This window comes from Plodia interpunctella, chromosome 5 (assembly GCF_027563975.2).
Source record: "Plodia interpunctella isolate USDA-ARS_2022_Savannah chromosome 5, ilPloInte3.2, whole genome shotgun sequence".
In the NCBI taxonomy this organism is placed as follows: Eukaryota; Metazoa; Arthropoda; class Insecta; order Lepidoptera; family Pyralidae; genus Plodia; species Plodia interpunctella.
In genome coordinates, this window is record NC_071298.1 from 11,306,761 (window position 1) to 11,331,765 (window position 25,005).

The 25,005-nt window shown below is 35.0% G+C and overlaps 1 protein-coding gene across 4 annotated transcripts in view; it reads left to right on the forward strand.

Moving 5' to 3' along the window:
- Positions 1 to 25,005, forward strand: part of Eip74EF (Ecdysone-induced protein 74EF) — a 209,375-nt gene that overhangs the window by 147,545 nt on the left and 36,825 nt on the right. Inside the window, exon 1 of one of the 4 annotated variants that reach the window (XM_053746009.1) lies at positions 822 to 1,346. The exons of the other annotated variants lie outside the window; for them this stretch is intronic. Coding sequence (XP_053601984.1) covers positions 944 to 1,346 — 403 coding nt within the window. The 5' untranslated portion in view covers positions 822 to 943. Of the gene's footprint in view, positions 1 to 821; positions 1,347 to 25,005 lie in introns of those variants that run through there. 4 annotated transcript variants of the gene reach the window in all.

Below are 25,005 nucleotides of genomic sequence, written 5' to 3' on the forward strand. Positions count from 1 at the left end.
ATATCTATTTCCATCACTATCAATCGTCACGTATCATAGAATCGGCTCCATTTCCTCAATGTATTCGTAGAGCAACCGAATTATCTTGTACCAACCACCCAATGACATTGGCTCTATTACCCTATCTAGCAACCACCAGCTTAACTAGACCTTCACTATTCCTACCGTCTCCCCCGCAAGCGTCTGCCTACCGCTGAAAGTAAAGAAGAGGGGCGGATCTCCGTTCGCTGGACGCGGCACTATGTCACGTGGCCGTCGCGCGCGCAACTTTATTTGTAATGTCGGTCAATGCCCCGGCGTTAGATAAAAAAAAACACACACAATTTGTTTACGTGCCTTGTTACGCAAAACGCTGATATTGTTCGCCGTTCCGCTTTTGTCGTATCCAGATTATTTAATTTAATTATATGTTTTCAGTAGGACATAGTCTTGTTATAGGCACAAACCCTTGTCAATAATGTAGGTCAGTTAAGGAGAAACCGTCACGAACAGCGATAACAGACCACCTATATGCTCAATCGAGGCAAATATAATTTCGCAGTGTAATCATTTAACACAAAACAATTAGACGCGTGGAGTAGAGAATTAATCAACTCGGTTAGTGAAAACCTGTTAGGTAACTCGGGAAATGAAGGAAAGCTCCGACGAAAGTGGAAAAAGCTCAACACACACACGCTCAAAAGCACACATCGCCAAGAGACACAACAGAGGGCGGGGCTGTGTGTGTCGCGCACACAGCGGCGCGTACGAAAACGAAAGTGTCCGAGCGCCGCCGAGCGCCGCCGAGCCGAGCTCACGAAGTCAGTAGAACTCATCGCTGAAACTAGGACATAGCATCAGTCCACATTTTGTTGGCATCGCGCGCGGACGCGCCGCAGTGACGAGCGTTACGCCGTATGACATAACTGATTGGTGATAATGGTGTCGGTGTAAATACGTAAACATGATGGCCGTAGCTCGACCGGCTAGCGCGGGGGGCGAGGCGAGGCGGTCCCCGGTGGCGGACCGCCGGGCCCTCAGCGCGGACGCTGAACCCAGAACCCTGGCTGCAAGGAAGGCATACCCTGAGGAACCTATCTCCCCAGCCCCGTCTCCCAAACCCGAGGAAGAAGCCCCGTTGGACTTGACAGTTCGTAAAGAAATAACTGTTTGTGATTTCGCGCGCCATACCTTTGTGGATCCCGCAGACTATGTTCGAGCGCAAGTGATTTTGAGACAATCCCATGATTATTTGGCGACCGGACGGGATTCCGGCACGGAGTCCGATGATTCCGCCGGACGGTTCAGTCCCGGGGATGACGCCGTCTCCGGAAAAGCCTACAAAAAATCCCTCATGAAGAGATACAGTAAGTTTTATTTTTATTTTGCGTTATCGTACGTCGGATAAATGTATGTATCCGGTGCTTTGCATATTTGACTTATCACTATACTTATAATTACAGTAGGTATATATATGTACTTACGATGTTTAAAAATAATTTTATCAAAACCAAGAAGAAGCATATAATCTTTATAAGTAATATGTTAATTTTGTTGTAAAAATCTTATTATCATAAGATTATATCTCATTATAATCCTTGTATATAAATTGGAGACTAAATTCAAAAAGCTACCGGACATCGCTACGAATTTCTCGGAAATTTCATCGTCTACGAGGGCGGATACTCTCGTAGCTCGGCTACGACGTAGCGGTAGCTACGGGCCCTTTTTTATTATACAATACATATGACATGAATTACCTATAATTATGTAATAAGGCGCTTTTCTCCGTTTTTGTAATTTACTAAATATATTGAAATTTTCTTTTCTAATACTCTATTATACATTTAATGAAAAGTACATTAAAACAACTAATTCAGATTTTAAAAATAGCAATTATTTATTATACCATTCATATTATATGTATTGTTTTTTTACGGCATTATAATTACGAGAGAAGGTATGACACTGACCTGCCTCAATGCAGTATTCGTTACTAAGGGCTATAGGGCCCGTGGGATTCTTCGTATCGTGTCATATGTGATTGTCATTATTGGTGTTATGTAATGATGTCATAATTTAGTATTTTACAGTTATGTATTGACGTCCATATTATAATGTTGCTTCCTTATTTTATACGTTATATTTGTATATTTTTTAATATTGTACAAGAATATATATATATATATTTTTTTCACTAGACACTATTGGTTTTCTGAATAACATTTTTTTCCCGTAGGAAGCCAGATATGTAATGTAACGAAATGTATTTTGAGACATTCTTTTGGACAGGTTCGCCATTTAGTATATCTACGATAACTTTTATCGACAGATTTATAAAGTAGTAGATTATCAACTAAATACAATTGGGAACTGCTTGGGAATTCACAGTTGTGGGAATTTCAGGGAAAACAGCTTTTGAAGTAATTCTTTGCGTAAGTTTTCCGTCAGCGACGTAGTTTCAATATCAGCGTAATTTAACCTAGTAATATGTACAGAATCTCGTCTTTATTCCTTGCGGGGCAGACAGAGCCAAGAGTCGCGAGACTCGACAATGTGGTGGAAGTTAGATTCAGTAATAATGACAAAATATTATCTATGAAATTTAACAACAGTTTATTGCATTAATTTCCACAGATTGACTAATTGGTATCTTTAAATGTCTGACCATTGGCACGAATCTCATTGACTACATCAAGCCAGCACTTTTCTGGTCTTCCCCTTGTGCTAGATCAGCACCGCCAGGTACGTACAAAACAAATGTTGTACGTAATTTGGCTCATAAAACGTGGCCGTACCAGCGCAGGCTGCACTCCTAAACTGTCTGATATGCAAATACTATGCTGTGTGAACTCGGGGTATTCAACTAGTGATATATAAACACAAATAACGCGGAAACCGGCTAGACCGTCTGGCACCGATACAATATACTATTGTTCTAAGAAGAATGCTAAAGACAACGCACGCCTATTTTACAAATTCTAATCATAGACAATGAATATTTTTGGTCGTTAATTCCTCTCTTACTGTCACTTGTATTTTTTTTTATAAAAGAGCGGTGAAGCGATGGTAGTGTAATGGTTAAGACGCCCGCCTGCGGATCGAAAGGTCTCAGGTTCGTATCCTACTCGTGCCATATGAGTTTGTATACCAATCTGACTCATATGTAGAAGTTTCATAGACCACCACTTGCTTCTGGTGAAGGAAAACATTGTGAGGAAACCTGCACACTGGTTGACAGTTTAGTTCCCTAATGTATACACATTATGTATACATAATGTATACATATTATTCGATGGCGGTAGTCACATACGTGACTACCGCCATCGACTACCTGCCACTAGATGGCGGTAAGTAGTTGTAAAAGTCATTTCAGATGCCTTTAGGTGACTTTAATAAAATCTGACTCCAGTGTTAGCAATAACACACTACTTCCGTATAAAAATTGCATCGTTTTACTTTTTTGTTGAAGGGAACATACACTATCACGCTTATAATATTAGTAAGGGTTCTGAAAATGGTTGGACACGGAGATAGATGGGTCCAGATTCTGAATAAAGATCCTTTTACTCAACGGTGATATATCATTTCGGTCTCCTGAGGAATGTACAGGCTTTGAGCGACTTCTCTTATCAACAGTATTAATCTTGTGACTGTATAACCGTGTAAGCCGTGTCCAAGACTAATAGAATCTGATATCTATATATGTACTAGTCTGGTATGAAATAATAAAAAATTATGTATATACTTCATTAAAAAAAATATTGTGAAAAAGTTAAGTATCATTTCTGAACAACCTAATGTCCATATTTCAATTTTGATTAATAATAATGTGTAAGGTCTGGATTTAAAAAAAAGAACTGCAATCGATATATTTCATTTTAGAACTAATCGGGTTATCAGTTGGCGTAAAAAATTAAATGTTTGTAAAAAAAACTTATAACCAAGCAATATGATCAAAAATATTTTATAAATATACAGCAGTAAGGGAACCAAACAAAGAATCGAATATATAGAACGCCTAGACATGCAATTTTTTCAGGAAAGCAAAGATAGCTTCCAACATTCGTAACCGTTAAGTTGGTCACTTGATAACTCGACGTAACTTAGCGTATCGAATTTAGTTACATAACTGCAAGGTATTGAGATTTAAGAGTAGGTCAAATGTTTTGTTATCAGTACTACAGAAAAAATAATTACATCGGGGAAAATGGTTGCGTCTATTTTCGTTTTGTTGTCTTCCTGGTCAGCGTTTGCCTGCAAAAAGTTTCAGCCTACGTACAGAGTAAATTTAGCTCGACAGTTGGTATTCTTGATTCAAAACTTTTTCCAATTCATAATTTTGTTTCGTTTTTCAATTAATGTTGCCAGGTCGTCAATATTTGAAAGCCATCAATAAAAAAATAAAATAAATTATTAATAATAATTAATGAAATTTGAGACTTTTTCCCAGCATTGGACAAAACCCTCAATTAAATTAACATACTGTCACACTTAAGTAGCTAAGTACAAATGTCACTGTAACACAACAAAATCTACTCAACGGATTTTAATCAAATTTTGTACATAAATAGGATATAACCTAGTACGACACATAGGGTACATTTTACACTGAAACTCCTGCGAAAGCAAAGCTCGGTTACGCAGCTAGTCAATCACATATGTTTAGAACATGACACTACCAATATGAACAGACATGCGCGTGCACAATTGCAATATAAGCAACACCAATAAATGTCGTTGACACATCGCGGGAAACCTTAACTTGTAGCTGCGTAATCGACGCATGTCCAACTTATATCGCGTTAACATTTCTTAGAAAAATTCATTCTGTAAGCCGCAACGAATGTAGGTATTATTATTGGTATTTCTGCTGTTTACTCTAAATAAATAAATAAATATACCATGACAAATCACACAGATTGAGCTAGCCCCAAAGTAAGTTCGAGGCTTGTGTTATGGGATACTAACTCAACGATACTATATTTTATAACAAATACATATATAGATAAACATCCAAGACCCGGGCCAATCATAAAAAGATCATTTTCCATCATGACCCGACCTAGGACAATTACACTAGGTTTGGCAACAGTCGGCGTGTGGTTCCCGCCGTAAAATAGGACCAGTTTAAATCCCTCACGTGTACAGAAGATGCGAAACGAGAATGCCACATTTAATTGTATGGCGGGTTTGTTGGTGGAATTATTTGTTTATAGCCGTTTCCCTTGATTGACTTTTACAGTCTTCGCGGGAAGAACAGGGTCTGGCATGTTCTATGTTTATCCTTTTAATGAACAGAATGCAAAAATATCAGAATTCATGCTAACCTATAAAGCCTCAGGCAAATATAAAAACTGTTGTCTTTATTATTGCAATTCTATTTGCTTCTTAATCCGAATTCTCCGGTGTCAGTGTCACCCAATCCAGACATGCGCAAGCGCTGACTAAGCATCGTCATTCTCAGCACGGGTCGACGACCGGAGCACTTCCGAGTATGGTTATGTGCTGATTATTGAAAAAGTGATTAGTCGAGAATCGATATAATATAAGTGTTTAGCACGTACAGTGTAAAGGTACGTGTACACTTGCTTAGCAAATTGAAAGTATTTGCATAATATAGGCCTCTTTATTTTAAGCACCGAGAATTTTTCATCTTAGCGTGTCGAATCAGCGAATCAAACTAATGAAGACCAATAATAATGTTGGTTTTATCCTGTTGTGTGAAGTCTTCCTTTGTTGAGAATGGTCCTTTCTTGGTCGGTTCGTCACTCTAGCGCAACCAAATACTACCCTTTGCCATTGGAAGGAATCCAACATTCATTTGCCTCGCCCACTGCTTAGGAGATATATATGAAATGTTTGGCGTTTATTCTTTTTTTGAAAAATAAAAAAAAGTGTACTCGTGAATGTGCCTTTGTGTGTGGTGTGGACTTTAGTAATTCTATGCCTTTAGCAACAAGATAATATTAATTACATTCCTAATTCGGTATGGATACTGGCCAGAATGAAATTGAAATCGTATATTGTGTATTAAAAAAAAAAAGAATAGAATAAGCTGCTGCCTACCAAATTAAGAAAAATGTTATTCAAATCTTCTTAATGTATAATTTCGAAACTAGAATATGCACATGGTATTCTGAAATGAATATATGAAAAATCTGAATCGATTTATTATAAATTAATAAAAAATGATTTGATATTAAGATCACACATCTGTGTCAAACTTTGATTCGAAAATGGAACGAAGAAATAGATCGATATTAATCTCATCTGATCTGACCCAAATAGCAAGAATATTTCGAAAGTAGAATATTTTCTTTTTTATTAACCAGTAGTAGTAATACTTTTGCACTAAAGTTAAGAATGTACCTGCATTGATTTTGAGATGCATAAGATTTTGTGTATCTCGAAATGTTGTCATTGTAATAAAGATTTTGTTGAATTTGTTGTAACACTGGCCGAAAATATAAACGACTTTACAAAAAAGGGTCAAATTTATTTTTAAATTTTTAAACGTTCGAAATTATTTTAAATTTGGAACATTGAGCTCTCGGTGGCACTTTCCCATGAATATTCACGAGAAAGGATGCAAAGGTAACAATATCTTTAATGCAGCTGCTAAATATAAGGACAATAATGTTGGTTATCAATGATACCTGCCACAGGTCGGAAGTGAAAGGTGCGTAAAAAATCTTATTTTATACGTGATCGACGGACCAGGCCGGATGCAAGGGCTACTCGGCGTAAACAATACTGACGATCCTGATTTAACCCTTGCCTGATTTGACTGTAGAATTCGTTAGGATGTGGTAATCCAATTTTAAAAATATAATACTCTATGGTTTCTATATTCAAATAATTTTAAGATATAAAAGACAAACAGTTCGCTTACAAAGTGCAAAGATAAGATCGACGTCACAAGAGCGTGCATTCCAGTATTTCCAGCTCTGAATAACAAGTGCCAATAAATTTCAATAAAAGCAATACCTACCACGAACGAACTCTTGAACCAGGACGTCAACTAAAGGTCGTTGGTCTCCAACGCCTTTGCATAATTTATTAAGAAAAAAAAATCGCGTCAATAATATCACCATGTCTAAACCACCTACAGCTGATTATTATTACACCCAATCAAGACACTGGCCAGCTACCTGTTCGAAGAAATTTGAATTTCAACAACAAAAAAGATTAATTTTTGTATTATATTAATTCCGGCTATTGGTTGTCTGTAATGTAAGATTCTAATAACATCAACAGAACGTAAACTTTAAAAACAGCAAGCTTGGGTTTAAAATGAATGACCCTGTGACATGAGTTATGACATTTCGTCGTGATGTAAACAATAGAATGCCGAAAGGATGAGGAAGGGTTGTTCTTTTTTTAAATAGCTTCCTGCAGCGGACCCATCCCTTTCGCACAACCATTTAACAGTTGCCACTGAAAGAGATGACAACACCAAAACATATTCTGCCGCGTCACTGACAGATTTTTTTCTAAATGCACTTTTAGTATTCAAATGACGTGAACGCATCCGTTTTTAGAACTTCAAATATAAATAAAAAGCGGTTCGGACTTCAGCAACATTAGTAAGTCATAAAAAGATTTACTGCTTCCTAAGAAACCGATAATGTTACGTAAACGAAACTGATTGATTGTCGAATAAATATTGAATGGAGATTGTGCCAATTGTTTGAATATTTAGCAATGGCCGTAAAGATGTTTGCGTACAAGTAGATATGAGGTTTTATCGAATCTTATCAGTTATGTATTTATGCGTGCATTGCTCTTTAAATTGGGCACATCGGGGCGGCGTGAGGCCGGCTGTTTTGCCCGGCCTTCAACCGCGACACAAGGCTATTAAGTTTCACAACACATACAGACAGACAGGGGACCTGTCCAACCGCTGAGCCCGGGGCCCGAAACGGGTTGATCTCACAAGTCGTAAAAACAAATTTCAGAAACACAAATTCCACATTAGCTAAAAGAAATCAGTTTTTGTTGCACTCAAAAGTTTGAAAATTTTAAAGTAAAACATGTGAAATGATTATGTTACAAAAAATGTAGTTAATAGGGTCATATTGTGCCGATAAAAACCACTAGTTTCCGTAACCATACACCGCTCACCTTGTTCGTATCATCTGGCGTAGAAAAAACACTTAACCCAATTTCTAAAGTGCATTTAAAAAACCTACCTGCCAGTAGCGGGCGCGCACCCCCAATCAAACAAAAAAAAAAACAAAAACCGACGTAACTGTTAACGCACTTTTTTTGAATTTCGAATGTAGAATCAGCGGCATTTTTTCGCGATTTTTTGCGACGCGTAAATTTTTTTATTGCCAAATTTATGGGTGCGTTCCGTATTTCGCAACGGTACCTCGATATTCCTTTGTCTATGGTTATATTGCAGATGTTTTTTGCCCATTGCAAAATTGAACAATAACTTCCCGGGTAATGTTTACCCAAAATAATTCCGCATTAACCTTTCTTCGTCTTTCTCCTATTTAAAACGACTTGAAAACTTGTATTTTTAAACAAAAACAGTGCAACACGCTTGCCAAAATATGTTGTAATGTCCGTTTGAAAAAAAAATAAATTACCAAACGTTTTGGAGACACGTCAACAATGATGATAAAGTCGAAAATATCTGACAATATTTTGAAGAATGCAATTTTTGTGTTGACCATTATTGTAATGATTATTTTGGAGGTGCATTCGTTGTCATTTATCTTTTTTCACATATGTTACACTAGCTGTTCCCCGCAGCTTCGCCCACAGCAAAACGTATGGAGAGCGTTTGTCATAAAAACTTTCAACCCCGTTTCCAGTGCCCGGCGGGAGAAATTTAAAAAAGTAACCAATGCTTGATTGATCTCGCTTTGTTGTTGAAATCAGGTCAGTGGTTTAGCTACGAAGGCGTAATAGGCAGACAGACTTAAGCATTTAGAATATTATGGATATAGACAGACAGACGGTAAACTCTCCGATTTCAGCCTAAAGTCGTGGAATTGGAAATAAAAATCGTAAATATACAAATTTCATACATTTGCTGGAACTAAACAACTTATTAATTAAACGAGTATTGGCAACTCTTTGTTTCCTTTTTGTAATGATTAAACGTGAAAAGTTTTTTTTAATTCAAGTTCCATTGTGTTATCACGTACGTCCTACAGTCTGGCCACAGACCAGCGTGCGTCATCGCGAAGCTAATGGCAGATATTTGTGATGTCACCGCTTCCGGCACATAGACGGACAATCACACATTTATTATATATTAATGTATTGGTACATACTACAATACCACAAAGAACAAAGATTAAAATTGATTTACATATTGCTCTGACCCCAATATGAAAAAAAAACTTACTAAATTTCAAATTTAGAACAATTGTGTACACGTTTTGACATTGACATTACTTTCAAAATATTGCGAATAGTCTGGGATGTTGGATCTTATTATTTGAACAGAAATAAAAAAAAAATACGATTAAAGAAATTAGAATAGCATTTCTGAAATCATTTTTGTCTGTAATATTTCCTGTAATGGGAAAGAAAGCGCAGATAAATGTTGTACATCCTGTTTGTGTCGTGTTAATTAAGTATAAGATGACATGATGCCAAAAATATAAAATTAAACTAATTTAAAGACATTTGTAAAAAAAAAAATGGAGACAGCAAAGTTATGCATTTTCGTGACAGGAAAAATTAAGACGACATTTTCAAAACAACCAAATACTTCATCATAATTCGATATACTACTTCATTTTATTCCTGTAATACAAAAATGTTCTATATTTATTAATTGATTGATCATGCATGATCGAACTTCACAATTTTGACGTGTCTCACTTTGATAAAGATACTAGAATACTTTATGTGATTAAGGTTAAAATACACATATCTCTAAACATATATTTAGACCCAACACGTGCCAGTCCTCAGGCATATCAACAGTAAAATTCACAGACTAAATAAATACAGGCATTTTCTCGAATGAGGAAAATAATATCACTATTAATATTTACAGTCGTTTGTTTTACCTTCTATGCTATTTAGGCAACGTGGATGTAAGTTCTTTTTTCTATTTATTTGTTTGCATGTCCACTAGCCACCGACACTGAGCCAAATTAAAATTAACTTTTTTAATTTAGACTAACCTTTATAAGGTAAACGAAGTAAAGTTTCCTTGCGTTCTATAACCTAACTATAGAATATTTTATAGTTGATAATGGAAAATTGGACTGCCTAAATCATGTCCAATAAATTTTATAATTTTAGATACTGTTTTTAAAGAAAAATATTTCTAAATCGATCGATTAATAAGTTAAAGCAATTTGTTGTCATTCAACCACCATTGGTTACTTCTTTAAGAACATTTTTGATATTTAAAACTATACTCGTGTCTGTAAAACAAATTCCAATTATTTGTATCACTCATGCGTAATATACATATAGGTATTTATATTGTGATCCAACTGATAGCTACACTATGTGAATGTAGATAGGACCATGCGGGTTTTCCTGTTTCATCTTACGCAATTCTTTAAAAGTTGCCATATACCGGTTCTTACAGATATATTACACATACTTAGTAACGCGCCCACGGCCACGCCGCCATTTTTGACAATGTTTTTTTTTTGTAATTGCGCAAGGGAATGTGTCCTATAGTGACAAAAGCATTAATATAAAATATAATATACTGGATGTTGCCCGGGGCTTCGATCCCGTGGGAATTTTAAAATATACTCTATAGCAATTTTGTATAATGTACCTTTCTAATGGTGAAAGAATTTTCGTAATCGGTTCAGTAGTGTCGAAGATTACCCGCCTCAAACATACAAACTCAAAGTCATAAACTCACAAACGCTTACCTCTTTTTATTAGTATAGATTTACTTATGGGTCGTATGCTAACTAATGATAACGAACAACATGCGATGAAGTCGCTCTAATTATAACAAAGTAGACCCTCGACCAATGCTTCTTAGCTCAGGATAAAACTGATAACGCTTCCGATGAAGAGACTCAATTTTTTACGCTTGTGCCTAAATTGTGCCTAGAAAGGCAAAAGCCTTACTTTAAAGCCTTACTTAAAGTAAGGCAGAAGCCTTACTTTTTTTTTTCTTTGACGCACTCCATCTTGGAAGATTATGAAAACAAAATGGCTACTACGTATTTACTAGCTCGCCTCTCTGAAATGTCAAACAGGCAGCGGAAGCCGCGGCGCACGGCTATGCGACAACAAAGGATGTTTGTTTGTTTGTTTGCGCGTGCGCACGCCAGAAATGTCTGTTGTGCCGGATCCAGGATGTTGCGCATCTGATGTATAACAATGATAAGGTTTATTTTCTGTGATAACTGTTCTCGCGAAGATATAAATGAATGGGTGAATTATTTTCTCATTTGTTTTTTGTACCTTAGGTATAGTATTTTCCAAGGTCAGAGTAGAAAAAGGAAAATTACTAGATCAATTACCTAATGTTTTGTAGTAAGTTTTGTTCTATAACTAACTTAAATAATTCTAATTGAGCTGTGCATAATTATGATCCATTATGAACTAGATTTTAATGATAAATATTTTTTCAACTTACGTTAATTATTATTAATTTGTATTTTAATTTAAATCTTGTAATTTTTTTTTTAGGTCAACAACGTTCAACGCGTCAATTTTCGATTCATGTGAATTCGAATATCGAAAACAAAATAAAGAAGACAAGACTAAACGTTCCAAACTTAAAAATCAGATCACTAAAACAAAATTTAAGAATCGAATTAAAAATTCAGTAAACTGATTCTGTAGCGCGGTTTCCGTTGGCGCGGCCGGTCCGCGGCGCGACATTGACACACATACGGTGTCGTAACAACTGTTTGCGGAGATTGTCTATGGAAAAGCGTTTTCGAAACGCGACGTGTGAATCAACGCGAGGTCCAACGTGGAATCTTTTGGCAAAAATATGTTTATTAGCCTTTTTTACAAGGTTTATAAAGATCTTTTGTTGTCTGCCTAGTTCATAAAGTGATCACTTTACTTGTTTCTTATATATATTATATATTTTGAATCACTGTCATTCAGTTTTAGCGACTCACCTGTGACTTTCATTTCATAATTTATATGTAGAATAATAATCTAATTTTTTTTTAAACTTAAGTAGGTACTTTTACTTTTTATTTGACAATGACACAGAATAAACTGTAAGTACTATTTCTGAAAAAAAAAAAAACTTATTTTAACGCTAATGAAACTAATTATGTTTAACAATTGTAAATTACAAAAACATATTTCTTTATTATAATTTTGTTAAAATTACTTACACAAATCCGGATATTTTATTGGGGTCAAATTTAATGTATCGGATATCGATTTCCTAATCAAATCGCTCATTAACAGTTGTTCATTTTAATCTGTATTTTGTTGAGTTTGCGCAACGTCGCACGGCCTTGCCGCGTCCGTCGTGAAGAAACGCTGATAGCAGGTAAATTAGAGTTCCGCCAGCATATGTAAACTATACTAAAACAAATTATACTTACATAGGAAGTTAAAACTGCAGATTTTGACAAAGTTCCGTGCGTAAGTAAATTTGCTATACACATAGGACTATATCTAATTTTCGCAAAAAAAAATCTTATTTGTTACATAAACATGACTTAATACTGTGACGTCTGAACGATGTATTTTCATTAAAACTGAAATTAATAAAGGTTGCAACCTTTTGTATACTCCTCACATTATGTAAATGACAACCTTGCGGCTCGGAGTCAATGACTTCTAGAAATTTCTCATTGAAACGTATATTTTTAGCGCTCCAAAGTCACAAAATAGAATTTAATAGATACAACAAGCATTTTCGCGTGGTTTTGGCCTGCTCATATATAACATTTAAATGTGATCCATGCTCTTCTGACATGTGGATACTACAATCATGAAAATTGGATGTCTTAAATGTTGTGTTTTGTGTTTAAATTTTGAAAATAAATAATATAATATATACCTACCTATGAAGTCTCATTGTCGATATAAGTTTTTTTTTTTATATTGAGCATTAAAATATTTTTTATTCATTGCCAGCGTTGCCCTAGTCCCAACCGGAATTTTTGAGGTTGGCAACACTGTGACAGGTTCAGAAATGCTTCTTGCTCGTCAGCAATAAGGATGTACTGTTGCTTCACGTCCCAATGACGCAACGTGTGCCTTGAACGCCCACAATGCAATTTCAAAACTACGCCTTTCCACTCTGATATGTACACAGATTTAGTTAATAGTACTCCGCGTTGTGTTTAATAAGCTTTATGGCCATTTTTTTCTTTAAGGAAGAAAGATAATCAGGCTATTGTACCAACATAAGACACTAAACGTCGAAGGGAACGAAAAAAACCTGACGTAAAAATGTTCAATGGATTTTTAAAGTTAATTTATTGTGACGGGGATGACTAAAGCTCAATTCGTCCATATTCATCACATATTTCAAGAAATAATTTATTTTATAAGTGCGAAAGAGACAAAGAATATTACCACATGCAAAGTGATTTGACCGTACGGCCATTACAAATTACTGGCGATTTCCTTATTTCGTTTTGAAACATTGTAATTATAATCGTGCTAGCCGATAGATAACATACTTAGATACAAATTGATGTTTCTTCATTAACTGTAACTTAACCGTATTCCGATTTCTCACAGTTAATTATTAATATTATGTAAAGTGCTTTTTGGATATCTGTATAACTTATTTGATAAAAAAATACAGTAATTTCCATAGTCTCATCAAAATATTTTTCTTATAAATGATTATTCGCCATAGACTACAGATAACAGAATAAAACTTGTGCTAATAAAATCATGGTCCATTGTCGTAATTAAATATGAAAAAAAATTGGATAACGTGTAATTCATGTTTATATTTTTAGTATGTATTTAATGGCTCTAAGATAACCTCTAGCAATAAAATAATATTAATATAATGAAAAAAAAAAACTATTATAAATCATGTCGACAAAAGTAACATCAATTAATATCGCATAAAATATATTGTCAATGGTAAACACGTAGATAATGTTATGAATGTTACAATGTAATGATCGCTAGTATTGTTACACTAAAAATACTTGCATATAGTTAGGTCAGTGCAATGATAGGTATAGTAAACTGTTATGTACTTATAAAACCCAATGTTAGATATATTATTTGGCTAAACCTTATCATATTTGAACCGTGAAGTTATCGTGAGAACGTACCTATATAAGGAACAAAAAGGTGACAAATTACCCAGAGCAATCTGGGCTGGTGTTGGGAGATGCCAACAAAACCGGGAGAAGTGTGACTACTCCGACGACAATCTCTGCGATAATGACATGCCCCAACTGTCCCACGTCCTGTACCTTGGAGGAGGTCCGTCACGAGGCTAACGACAAAGCGGGAACGGTGGCCATATACTAGTCTCAATATTAAATACTCTGTCATAAAATAAGAATTAAAGAGACTCGAAAAGAAGAAGATCGCTTATGAACATCCCTACCGCGGTAATACTAGCGCAGTCGCAAAAGAATATAGAAATTCATGTGCTGTCGGCTATACAATGAGTAAAGAAGATTCCATTCATAGACATATTATTAATTCATACTTTTCAATAACTTTCGCGACTCTTAATTTGTTATTATAATATGTTTAGAATATTAGTTACACAGGAAATATTGTCAGACATGCGCATGCTCAATAAAATTGCATTGTATATAACACCGATAAATGTCATTGACACATCACGGAAAAGTTAAGTTGCAACGTTGCACCGATAGCTTAATGCATGTACTTAATTTCCTTCGTCAACGCTTCTAATTAGGTTAAGTCGTATGTATTCGTCATGTAATTCACCTTATCTTTATGGTGAATTTCAATTGCAGCTGATCAATTTTTGTACTAACGGACTAAAACCAAAAGTTTATCGATAGTGATATTTATGCCGTAAATGAATTACAAACAATTAAGCAAAGCATAGGATTAATTTTAATGTCAACATTCTTGTCAAATTTGATATTTTTCTTTAAGAAACGCACCCTATCTGTAACGCCCTAGAAAATAAAGATAAAAAATTTCAAAAATAGAACTCAGTGTTACGCATAGCGCGCGCCCACCTGCTAGGGATTGGCAAACATTTCCGGTCAGCTCTTTAACGGTTGGCGCAATCGAAATTATGTCACTTGAATCGACAAAAACGTCGGTCAAGCCGAAGTAGATCACTAGGCTGGAGTCAGTGGGTGGCATTATAGTTTAACTTACTTTTAAATCCAATTACACGATTAAGCTTAATTCTAACAATATTGTAGTCAAAAATTTTCCTCGAAGATCGATCTACGCGTCGATCGCGGAGAATCGAGACACAATAGATAAATAATTGTTTGAGCGTCGCATTTGCACCGGTTCGTAAAGTAGACGTTAAATAAATTTACAAATGCATCCTTTATATGTATTTCTGTGATATTAGTATGTACTGTTATCATCACGTAAATTCAAAATATTGACTCTAGTAGGTATACAAAAAGCATTCATGTTAATATACTAATTACTTGTAAACGTTTAAAATACTCGTGACCTATTTTCGTCCATAATTACGATTATTGTTGTTTTAACGTCATACGAACGGACAAATGAAGACAGTTTATATATACCGCACGAATGCAGCCGGTGCGTAAACCTTTCACATCAATCTGCCAAAACTGCTTGAGAATTTATTCTCTGTGGCATTTTTAATTGCAATGTCTTTAATTCACAATAAAATATTTTTGAAGAAAAAAATATTCACCAATACTTTTGTTTTTGACATTTTGTCATCATGCTACATAAAAGTTCAGTTCTTACAGGCATTTAAGCCTATAGCTAAATATTGTAAAAAACCTATGAAATCGCCAAATTTAGGAAACTTACAAAAACAAAAATTAACATAACACAACTTATGAAAATATCTTAGAGAATACAAATATAAAGGTACTCGTAGGTATAACGCTGATTTATCGATTTAAGCACTTAATCAAAGTTATTTACTGGTTGTTAATTGTGCCAGTCGACCAGTAGTTATGTGAATCAAACCGCAATCAATAAGCCTAGACAGATTATAATACCAGTTACATAAATAATTTCAATGTAAAGTTCACAATCCCCACTCCTCCAACATATAATAGATCCGGTCTAAGCCTTCCTCTGGCAAACCGCGCATTAAAATTTCAAATTTACTAATTTAATTTTACGGATTATCCGTTAAACGTTTCATAATTTCCATTAATCAAATCCATGAAAAATATTTCCATTCGCCGATAGAAATAGTGGTATAGTTGTACGCACGCACACATAGAACGAATTCAATTCTCGAATGCAGTTCTAGGCATAGACAATCAATGTGTTTACTATCGTAGTGTTGGTAGTACGGGGGGAGCGGGAGGCGCGCGCAACCGGGTCAAGGGAATCGCGCGCGATGCACCGTTCACGTGAAATCTCACTTTCGCGCGCTGCATCCAAAATGGCCGCCGATAGTGACGCGCAATTTCCTTCTCGATGACACATTTACGTTTTTCCGGTTTTTATTATGTAAAACAACTAAAATCAGGCCATTGTATTAAACATAGTATGTTGCAATATACACGTGTTGAAATTTACGAAACAAACATGTCTGAAGCGTATATCCTTGCCCCTATTATTTCCTACGATGAGTATATCGTGCGTAATCGAGATAGTAGGTTTATCTGTCCGCACCGGCATCTTATCAGTTCCAGAATTAATGCAACAAATACGACAAACAACTTGTCCATTTTTATTTTCATTAATTTCCCTATTTTTATGTTGTATTTCACAAATGTTACAACATTTTTACAACTATCTATATTCAAATTCAAATCATTTATTCAGAAATTAGACCTTCACAGGCACTTTTTCTCGTCAATTTTTATATTTATAGTTATTTCTCACAAGTTACAAACTACTGGCATTTCGGAACGACCACTGCTGAGAAGAAATGCCGAAAGAAACTCATTTGAGCAGTGTTGGTCCCTATCATGCCCGATCGGCTTACCATTATTGTTTCTTACAATGTTTTTTTTTCTAATAATATATAAAAGTACAAAATGTAAGGTATATCAAAACAGGTAATGTCGATTACATATGTATATAATCATATACATATGTAATCGACACAAAATAATCGACAATTGCACATTGTTTTTGTCAATATTTTCCAATGTGTACCTAAACACTGTAAATTCGTTACTCGATCAATCGTATGGAATATTCAAGAAACCGCATTTCCTTCCAGCCAGTTTTTTTAAGCATAAAAATGCGCCATTTCCGGCGTCTACCAGACAAAGGTTTAGAAAAAAAAAAAAAGTTGTTTACATGTTTACGACCATGGTTCGAATTATCATCTGTGCGAGGTTGCACGTCGCTTTTGAGCAAGGCTACCGGTTCGAATCCGAAATCCTAAATACTGGGACGTGACTAATATACAATAAGTTGTGAAATCTATCCGATTGTACAGTCAACAAATTGATTGTGAATTCATCGTTATTGCTGCCATTGACAGTTGACTGTACCTAAAATCGACGCAATTAATGACGACATCGGGAAACCGTTTGTTTACGTTTTAAATGGTTTTCCTGTTTCACTTAAATGTAAAATACACAGACATTTAATTTATCTAGTTAAATGTCTGGGATAAAATATTGGTTTATGTTGTCGTGAGGTTCGTCACACAATATACATGTAAAAGGACGCAGTTAATTTTACCCATTTGAGAGGTTTCTCGGTTCCTTCCTAAGCCATAGAGCGTCGGAACCCAAAGTCCGTTTTCCTACTTTTACTTCTGCACTTTACACTTTTCGCAATTGGCCCTAATGAAATGTTTGATTCATGTGAAATTGGGTAATATTTTTTCGGATAAATTTTATTCATGTAATAATTTATATGGTTGTATAATTCTTCCGATCGCCGCAGCTGATGTAACCCGTCTACATATATTTTTTACTGTCAACTTTTTTTAAGTTCGAAACTGAGGCTCGCCCAATATCAGATAACATTCCTTCTCCACAGTGAAACTTAAACATCTCAAATAAACACAATCCTTGAGGTCTATAAACCCAGGCAATCTCTAATAAACCTTGTCTAAACACCACAAGGGTCAGAATCGCGTGCGCGGATATTGTTTGCCGTGTCTGCGGTGAGTGGAAGTGGCGTAGGAAACGCACGCGCATCTCGCCCTTCGCGCCTGCTGACCCACTTACGGCGGCCCGCACATACTGTAACTATTCGTTTCTATGCGCACTGTGTGAATTATAGCGCACGAAAATGAGGTCTTGTGACGTTTTCCATTCGCTTTTCATATTTATAGGTTAGCTGACACGTTCTAAGGGCGTTTATGATATAATTAGGATAACCAACAACTTAATACTCTTGAGAAAACACAGCATTTTAAAAAAATTTTGACTTAGTTTCGTTTATGAAAATCTGATCAATTACTCAGCTTTTCCGGAATTTCCATGCAAGATCAATAATGAAGCTAGTGACCCACCGTGTAATACCAAATGACCCACCGTGGGAATAAAAAAATAAAATATATAATAAACAATATTCAGTGCTACCGGTTACATTAAAACTAGTTTAACGAGCTACAATTTAAATTGTATTAAACACTTTAGAGTCACCATTAACCTATACTTATATTAGAGCAAACATTATTAAGTAGTCACGTCTTCAAACCTTACGGGGAAGATTGAGACTTCTGTTATCACAAGCAATATCATAGCATATTATTAATAGGTGATACTGAAATAAATATGCGTGTATTGTTACACTAACATTTTTTTTTTCAAATCACTGTTGTAGCCAACCAGTATTAAAAGAATTTTACTAAAAATAGATTTTATTTTTTTTTGTTTATGGTATCGAAGGCAAAAAGTATGTAATAAAAGAATTACTTTTTGCCTGTACTATCAAATACACAGTGATTTCCCAACAGAAGTGATCAGATGGTATTATTAACATTATCTGGAACCAGCCTTTCCTCTTATGAGTCACGCGTTACTCAATGCCACATAACAACACATTTATTTACATATTATATAGTTTTAAAAACTCATATTTTGTGCGCATGCGTGAATCCTTATTGTATTCATATGAAATACGGACGTGCTATTGCATTTTTAGTTTACTTACGTCTTAGTTCGACTGTTGCTATACATAATGATGTAAGCACTAAACGTCAAAGATTTTGCAGAAAAAAGTAACTTTTTCTCTATGTCTTTTCATTATCTCTTGTTCAATAGTTTTAATTACTAAATTATTGGCACGGACAAAGTAAATGTGATACATTGCATGAGATTAACTGTAATTAAAGTTGTGAGCAAGTGGACAAGCCATAGCACCATTATTACTCCAAGATGAACGTGTTATTACGAACATAATCGCGTCGGTTTCGTTTTCGCAGCAGCGCACCGGCGACTTTCTTCCTTTCCCGCGCGGGAAAGTGCCGCGCTTTTCCGACGCCATTTTGCCTCGCTGACGTTGTTATTCCATTTTTTCAAATATTTTGTTTTTTCTTCGGAAGTGAAGTCTAGTGGTTTTGCCAATTTCATTTATTGTTTTATCATATCGGTATTTTAAGTATTATAATAACTAAACACGCCATATATTCTTATTTAAATATTATTTATAGAATTTGTCATAATTAGAACAAAATGGAAAATACGTGTACTTGCAAATTATCATATTCTTCCGTATTGATTGTTTTGCGTCATAAATTAAGTGGAATTTAATTTACAAACTATGCCTTTTAAGAAGCTTTTAAGCGTTTTTTTTTTCAATTAGACGTTGCCCGGGGCTTCGCTCTCGTGGTAATTTTGAGATAAAATATAGCCTATAGCATATCTTGGATAATGTACGTTTCTAATGGCGAAAGAATTTTTGAAATCGGTTCGGTAGTTATGGATGTTACCCGCCTCAAACATACAAACTCAATTGATTGTATTATATATACAGAAAATGACATAATGTAATATATACGTCCCAAGATTATTTGAACGTTAGTTCATTTATTTAATAGACAAATTAACAAAGATATTTGAAAATAGTTTTATGAAGCGAAGTTACTTTGAGAATTTTCTATAAAATTTATATAAAACTCGTTTTGTGAGTAACTAATTTTAAACATTCATAAAAAAAGTCCAATAATGGATACCTATGTTCAGGTGACATGGCATTAATTTGAAACTCTGATCTTATGTTGGTACAAAAAGTATTTGCGCGTGCGCATTCTATTTCGGTATCGCGGAAACATTGCGCTGCCGCATATTTTGTTTGTGCGCGCGAAAATTTATTTCATATGTTGAAGCTTTATTTATTTGAATATAATAATAATAACACGGCTTAGAAAGAGTTGAGGGAGACCTTTGCCCAGCAGTGGGACGGTATAAGTAAAAAAATAACGCGTTATATGTTTATTTGTACGCGCTAATATCTTTAACTGCGGATGTCCGTCTCCATATTTTGAATGTAATATTTCGAAAAATATGAGATAGATACGTATGAAGAAACAATAAACATATTTACTTTCGCATTTGAAATTATTATATCGAGCTAAGTAAGTATTATTTGGTTAGTATACGAGCTTTATGAATAAAACATATTCAAGATCTCATTAGCATTCTAGGCGTACATAATTATCACAAAATTATTGATATCGTGGTCCTAACCCGGCAACACAATAGGTACTACGTAGGTATGAACCAACCACTATAAGAAGACCTGCCTTGGTCAGAAAACTCTTAGTGAACAGGGGTCTACCACTGGTCACCAGTTTTAAATAGCATTCACTTCCCGGACGTGACTCGTGACGTCACACATCTCGCTAGATTTGCCGAAACCCCATCAATCTCAAATTGTCTCTATGCTAATACAGACAAAGTTCAAATTCCGCTGGCTTAATATTTTATCCCTCATTGGACCTGTTTCCTTTATTTAACTACCTACATATTTCAAGTTCAAATAACAAGACACGAATGTTATAAGTAACTGACGTCGATATAAAAAGATTTCGCAAAAAACTGACTTTCAGTTTTTATGACACTGTTTACGACACAATTAAAATTTTATAAAAAATCTTAACTATGCGACTTCACCTAATGGTTCGCTCAATCTATTTGCCAATTTTCATCAAAATAGGTCAAATTAAATTAAATCATAGAACCATGTACCGAAATTAAAATTTTTGAAAATGTCAGCTTTAGTTTGAGAATCGTTCACTTTTTTTTTTTATTTGGATAATATCTTTGTTCGGTAATCTCATGAACATGAAAAACTAAGTCACCTTTACATTAAAATGCAACATACCTACATACCTAATTGTTATTCTTGTCACTGTACTGCGCATGATATCAGTAAGATGAAAACTTGTGTGTCGTTTGCTGATTTGTACAAATTTCTTAGTGTTGTGACTCGACTCCCATCGTCAAGTCATCGATTAATCTTGAATAGGTCTAATAATCATAATATTTCCAGTTTCTGCCGCCGAACAGCAGTGCCTGAACTGTTGTGTTCCGGTTTGAAGAGTGAGTGGGGCAATGGTCCTATTCTCGGGCGGAATCACACGCCACAATATATCAATCAGTACTTTAAACACCTTCGAAGTTGATTATCTTCTTAAGCTCTGAGGTATAACAGAAGGATCAAGACTGATTATTCTTCTGACTTATATTCAAACTAGCTGTTGCCCGCGGGTTTGCCCGCGTGAAATTCCCACGGGAACATTCATTTTTCCGTGATATGAAAAGTACTCCATACTTCAAACTGTATGTGCGCAAAATTTCACGATGATTGGTTGAGCAGATAAAGCGTGAAGAGGTAACAAACAAACTTACTTTCGCATTTATAATATTAGTCAGGATAAGCATATTTTTAAGCATAGTTTCATCATCGAGGCCTTCAAGAAATGAATCTACACGTAACAATTAAAATGTAAGCTCCCAATATGGGCGCATTTCACCCATATAAATAAATAAATATATTAGGACGAATTGGTGTGTCATCATAGGCTGTGGTGTTAGGAAACCATGCTCGTTTAGCTAGTATGCTATAAAAAAGATTTGTAGTAGGAACTATACTCTTAGCCTTACGTCGTATGGTCTATATCTGCAATTTCCCTTTAAGATCTGACATTTCGTAACCTCTTATCGTCGGGGAGAGGGGTGAGGGGTGGTGAATTCTACAACCGGAAGCCACAAGGTCCATCCCACTGAAATTACCGTCATAACATCGATTTTATTATTGTTTTTATAGCATATTTACTTCCTTCAGCTTTGCCGTTGGACAGGTGTGGCTCAACGTACATTGCGCAGTTTTGACTTGTATCGACGCATAGATTACATTAATAGCAAGCAATGTACATCGATTCGCCTCAACGCTTTGCCATTTGGAATGGATCACACAACAGCCAGACATCCTACCTACCGCGTAACACATAAACATACGGAAATGACATTCTGGATTAGAATATTTTCATTACTTCTGATTTTATTTATATTTTACTAGCGGCCCGTCCCGACTTTGCTTGGATAGAAAGACAACAAATTATAACATATATATATTCCTCAGGAATCACACTATCAATTGGTGAAAACCGCATGAAAATCCGTACAGTAGTTTTTGTGTTTATCGCGAACAGACAGACAGACAGACGTGGCATAGGTCTTTGTTTTATAATTTGTTTTATTCACGCAAAATCTACTCAAACAAACCTTGAAATTTCACACATACGAATATAGTCAGGAATACGGAGAAAGACATAGGATATTATTCATCCCGGAAAAAACGTTGTGTATCGGTGAGAAATTTAAGCGGACGAAGCCGCGGACCAATGCTAGTATTGCCATAAAACTAACATTAAAATAAGATCGCTTATTTAAAAAATACGGATTTAAAATCTTAATCAAGTGATTTTGTACAATTTTAAAACATTATCTTGAAGTGTCATAAAAATTGCAACGCGTCTGAAAATATCTCAAGCATGAATCCTGAAAATCCCTTTTTTAATTATGTCCTCTGTGATGTGAAAAACTTGCGGACGAGTTTTGGAAAGATGGCATCTCTTTGTTTGCAAATTAAAAATAAACTTGAGAATCATAATTTTGTGCCAAAATTTCAATATACGATTGAGGCAATCAAAAATTAACTCTCTGTTTTTGAAAAATTTTATTGACTTCAATGACACAATCTAAACATAATATATTTACATTATACAACTAAGAGAAATTAAAAGTAATAAAAACAAATTAAAAAAATATATATTAAAAAAAATTCCAGTCCCTGCAATTTATCACCTTGAGGTAGCGTGCCCAAAAGGCTGACAGCATTGCCACGAAAATTAATTTTCATGATATAGATTGAATCATTTTTAAAATTATTGAATGAATGTGTTATATGATTTTTTTTAAATAACCAAATTTGAACTTATGCTAAAAATCATCAGAATGATAATTCCTGATTTAATTATCATGATAATTTTGCATTGAAAAAAATACATTAAGTAAAAATCATAATCTGGAAATAACTCGGAAATTTCTAGAAAATTATAACAAAAATTTCTAAAACATTTCTGTATCACATCATATTTATAAATTAGATTAATATCATATCATATTAATATATATTTTAGACGTGTCTTAACAGCATTATTAATAATTGGATTAAATACATTTAATCCAATTATAGTTAGTAATATAATATATTTTTTTACATTTAACTACAACTAAAAGAAAAAAAAACTATTATACATAGATAGTATGGAAATTTTATTAAATTGAATTAACTACACAGACGCAAAGCTAGACAGCTCCACCGTCCATGTTTAACAAAAATACAAAAACAAACAGTGAAACTTTCTAACATTTATTAAACCCTTTGAGGTGCATGTAACAGCAGAAACAAAGCCAACGAATCCCTGAGCATTCCCCGGGTCAAACACTCCTCAAAGCGAACAGTGCATTGCTCCGACGACCATATTTCAGCTATTCTGTACTGAAAACAATGTAGTATAACTTGCGGTTGTAGAGCGCGCGTGGTTATATACTAAACGTAGGTAGTACGTCATGTCAGTAGCCTTTGGGAGACTTGAGTAAAATCTGACAATTGTGCCAACAGTCGTTACTGACAATATTTCCTCAGCGATGCGTTTTGACACCTGAATGTCATTTAGAGTTGATTAAAAGAGTATCAGGATGGCATTAAGCAGGGGAATTTTTTAGGGGAACCCTGTGTGATTCTATAAAAAATAGTATTATGTATTGTAAAAAAGACAACAAGAAAATGTGCTTATTTTAACATTTATATTTTAAAAAGAAAAATACATAAGCATTTTCTTGCTAAATCTTCTTTATGTGAGAGTACCTTTATTGATTGGGTTTTCCATAATTAATGTCTTTCTGCGAAAAACTTATTCAGTGATAAAAAACATTTTTTACATCACACATACTTTTTCATTTTCCATGTTATGGGAATTGAGGCTTTTCGAATTTGTCAAAATATCTACCATACCCCGCTATTCTGATACTGTCGCTAGAATACATAAATCACAGTTTTATTGTCGACTTGTCTCAGTGAAATTGTAATAAACATACCGTGTATTATCAACATCAACATCGGCATATTTCGCGTTCTATAACCAAAAGCTACTCTAAGCTCAGAAATAAAGCTGCAGCGGGGGTGCGGCGTGCATTCACCTGGACACCCCCACCCCCACCCCCACCCCCGCATAACTTATGGATGGTAATATTTCAGAAGCAGGAAAGTAAGAGCGAGATTATGCATGAGCGCGAACTGCGATGCGCTTTCACTGTTTTCACGGGGAGAGTACTCCTAAAGTACATAATTTTAAGATGTAGATGTACGAGGCGCTCTGTGACGGTTAAGTAACTTTAGCAATGGTCGGTTACAGGATGGGTGACCGAAAATGTATTTTGTCGAGCTCCTCCTCCTCGAGTTAAGTTTTCCCGGCCGCAGTCG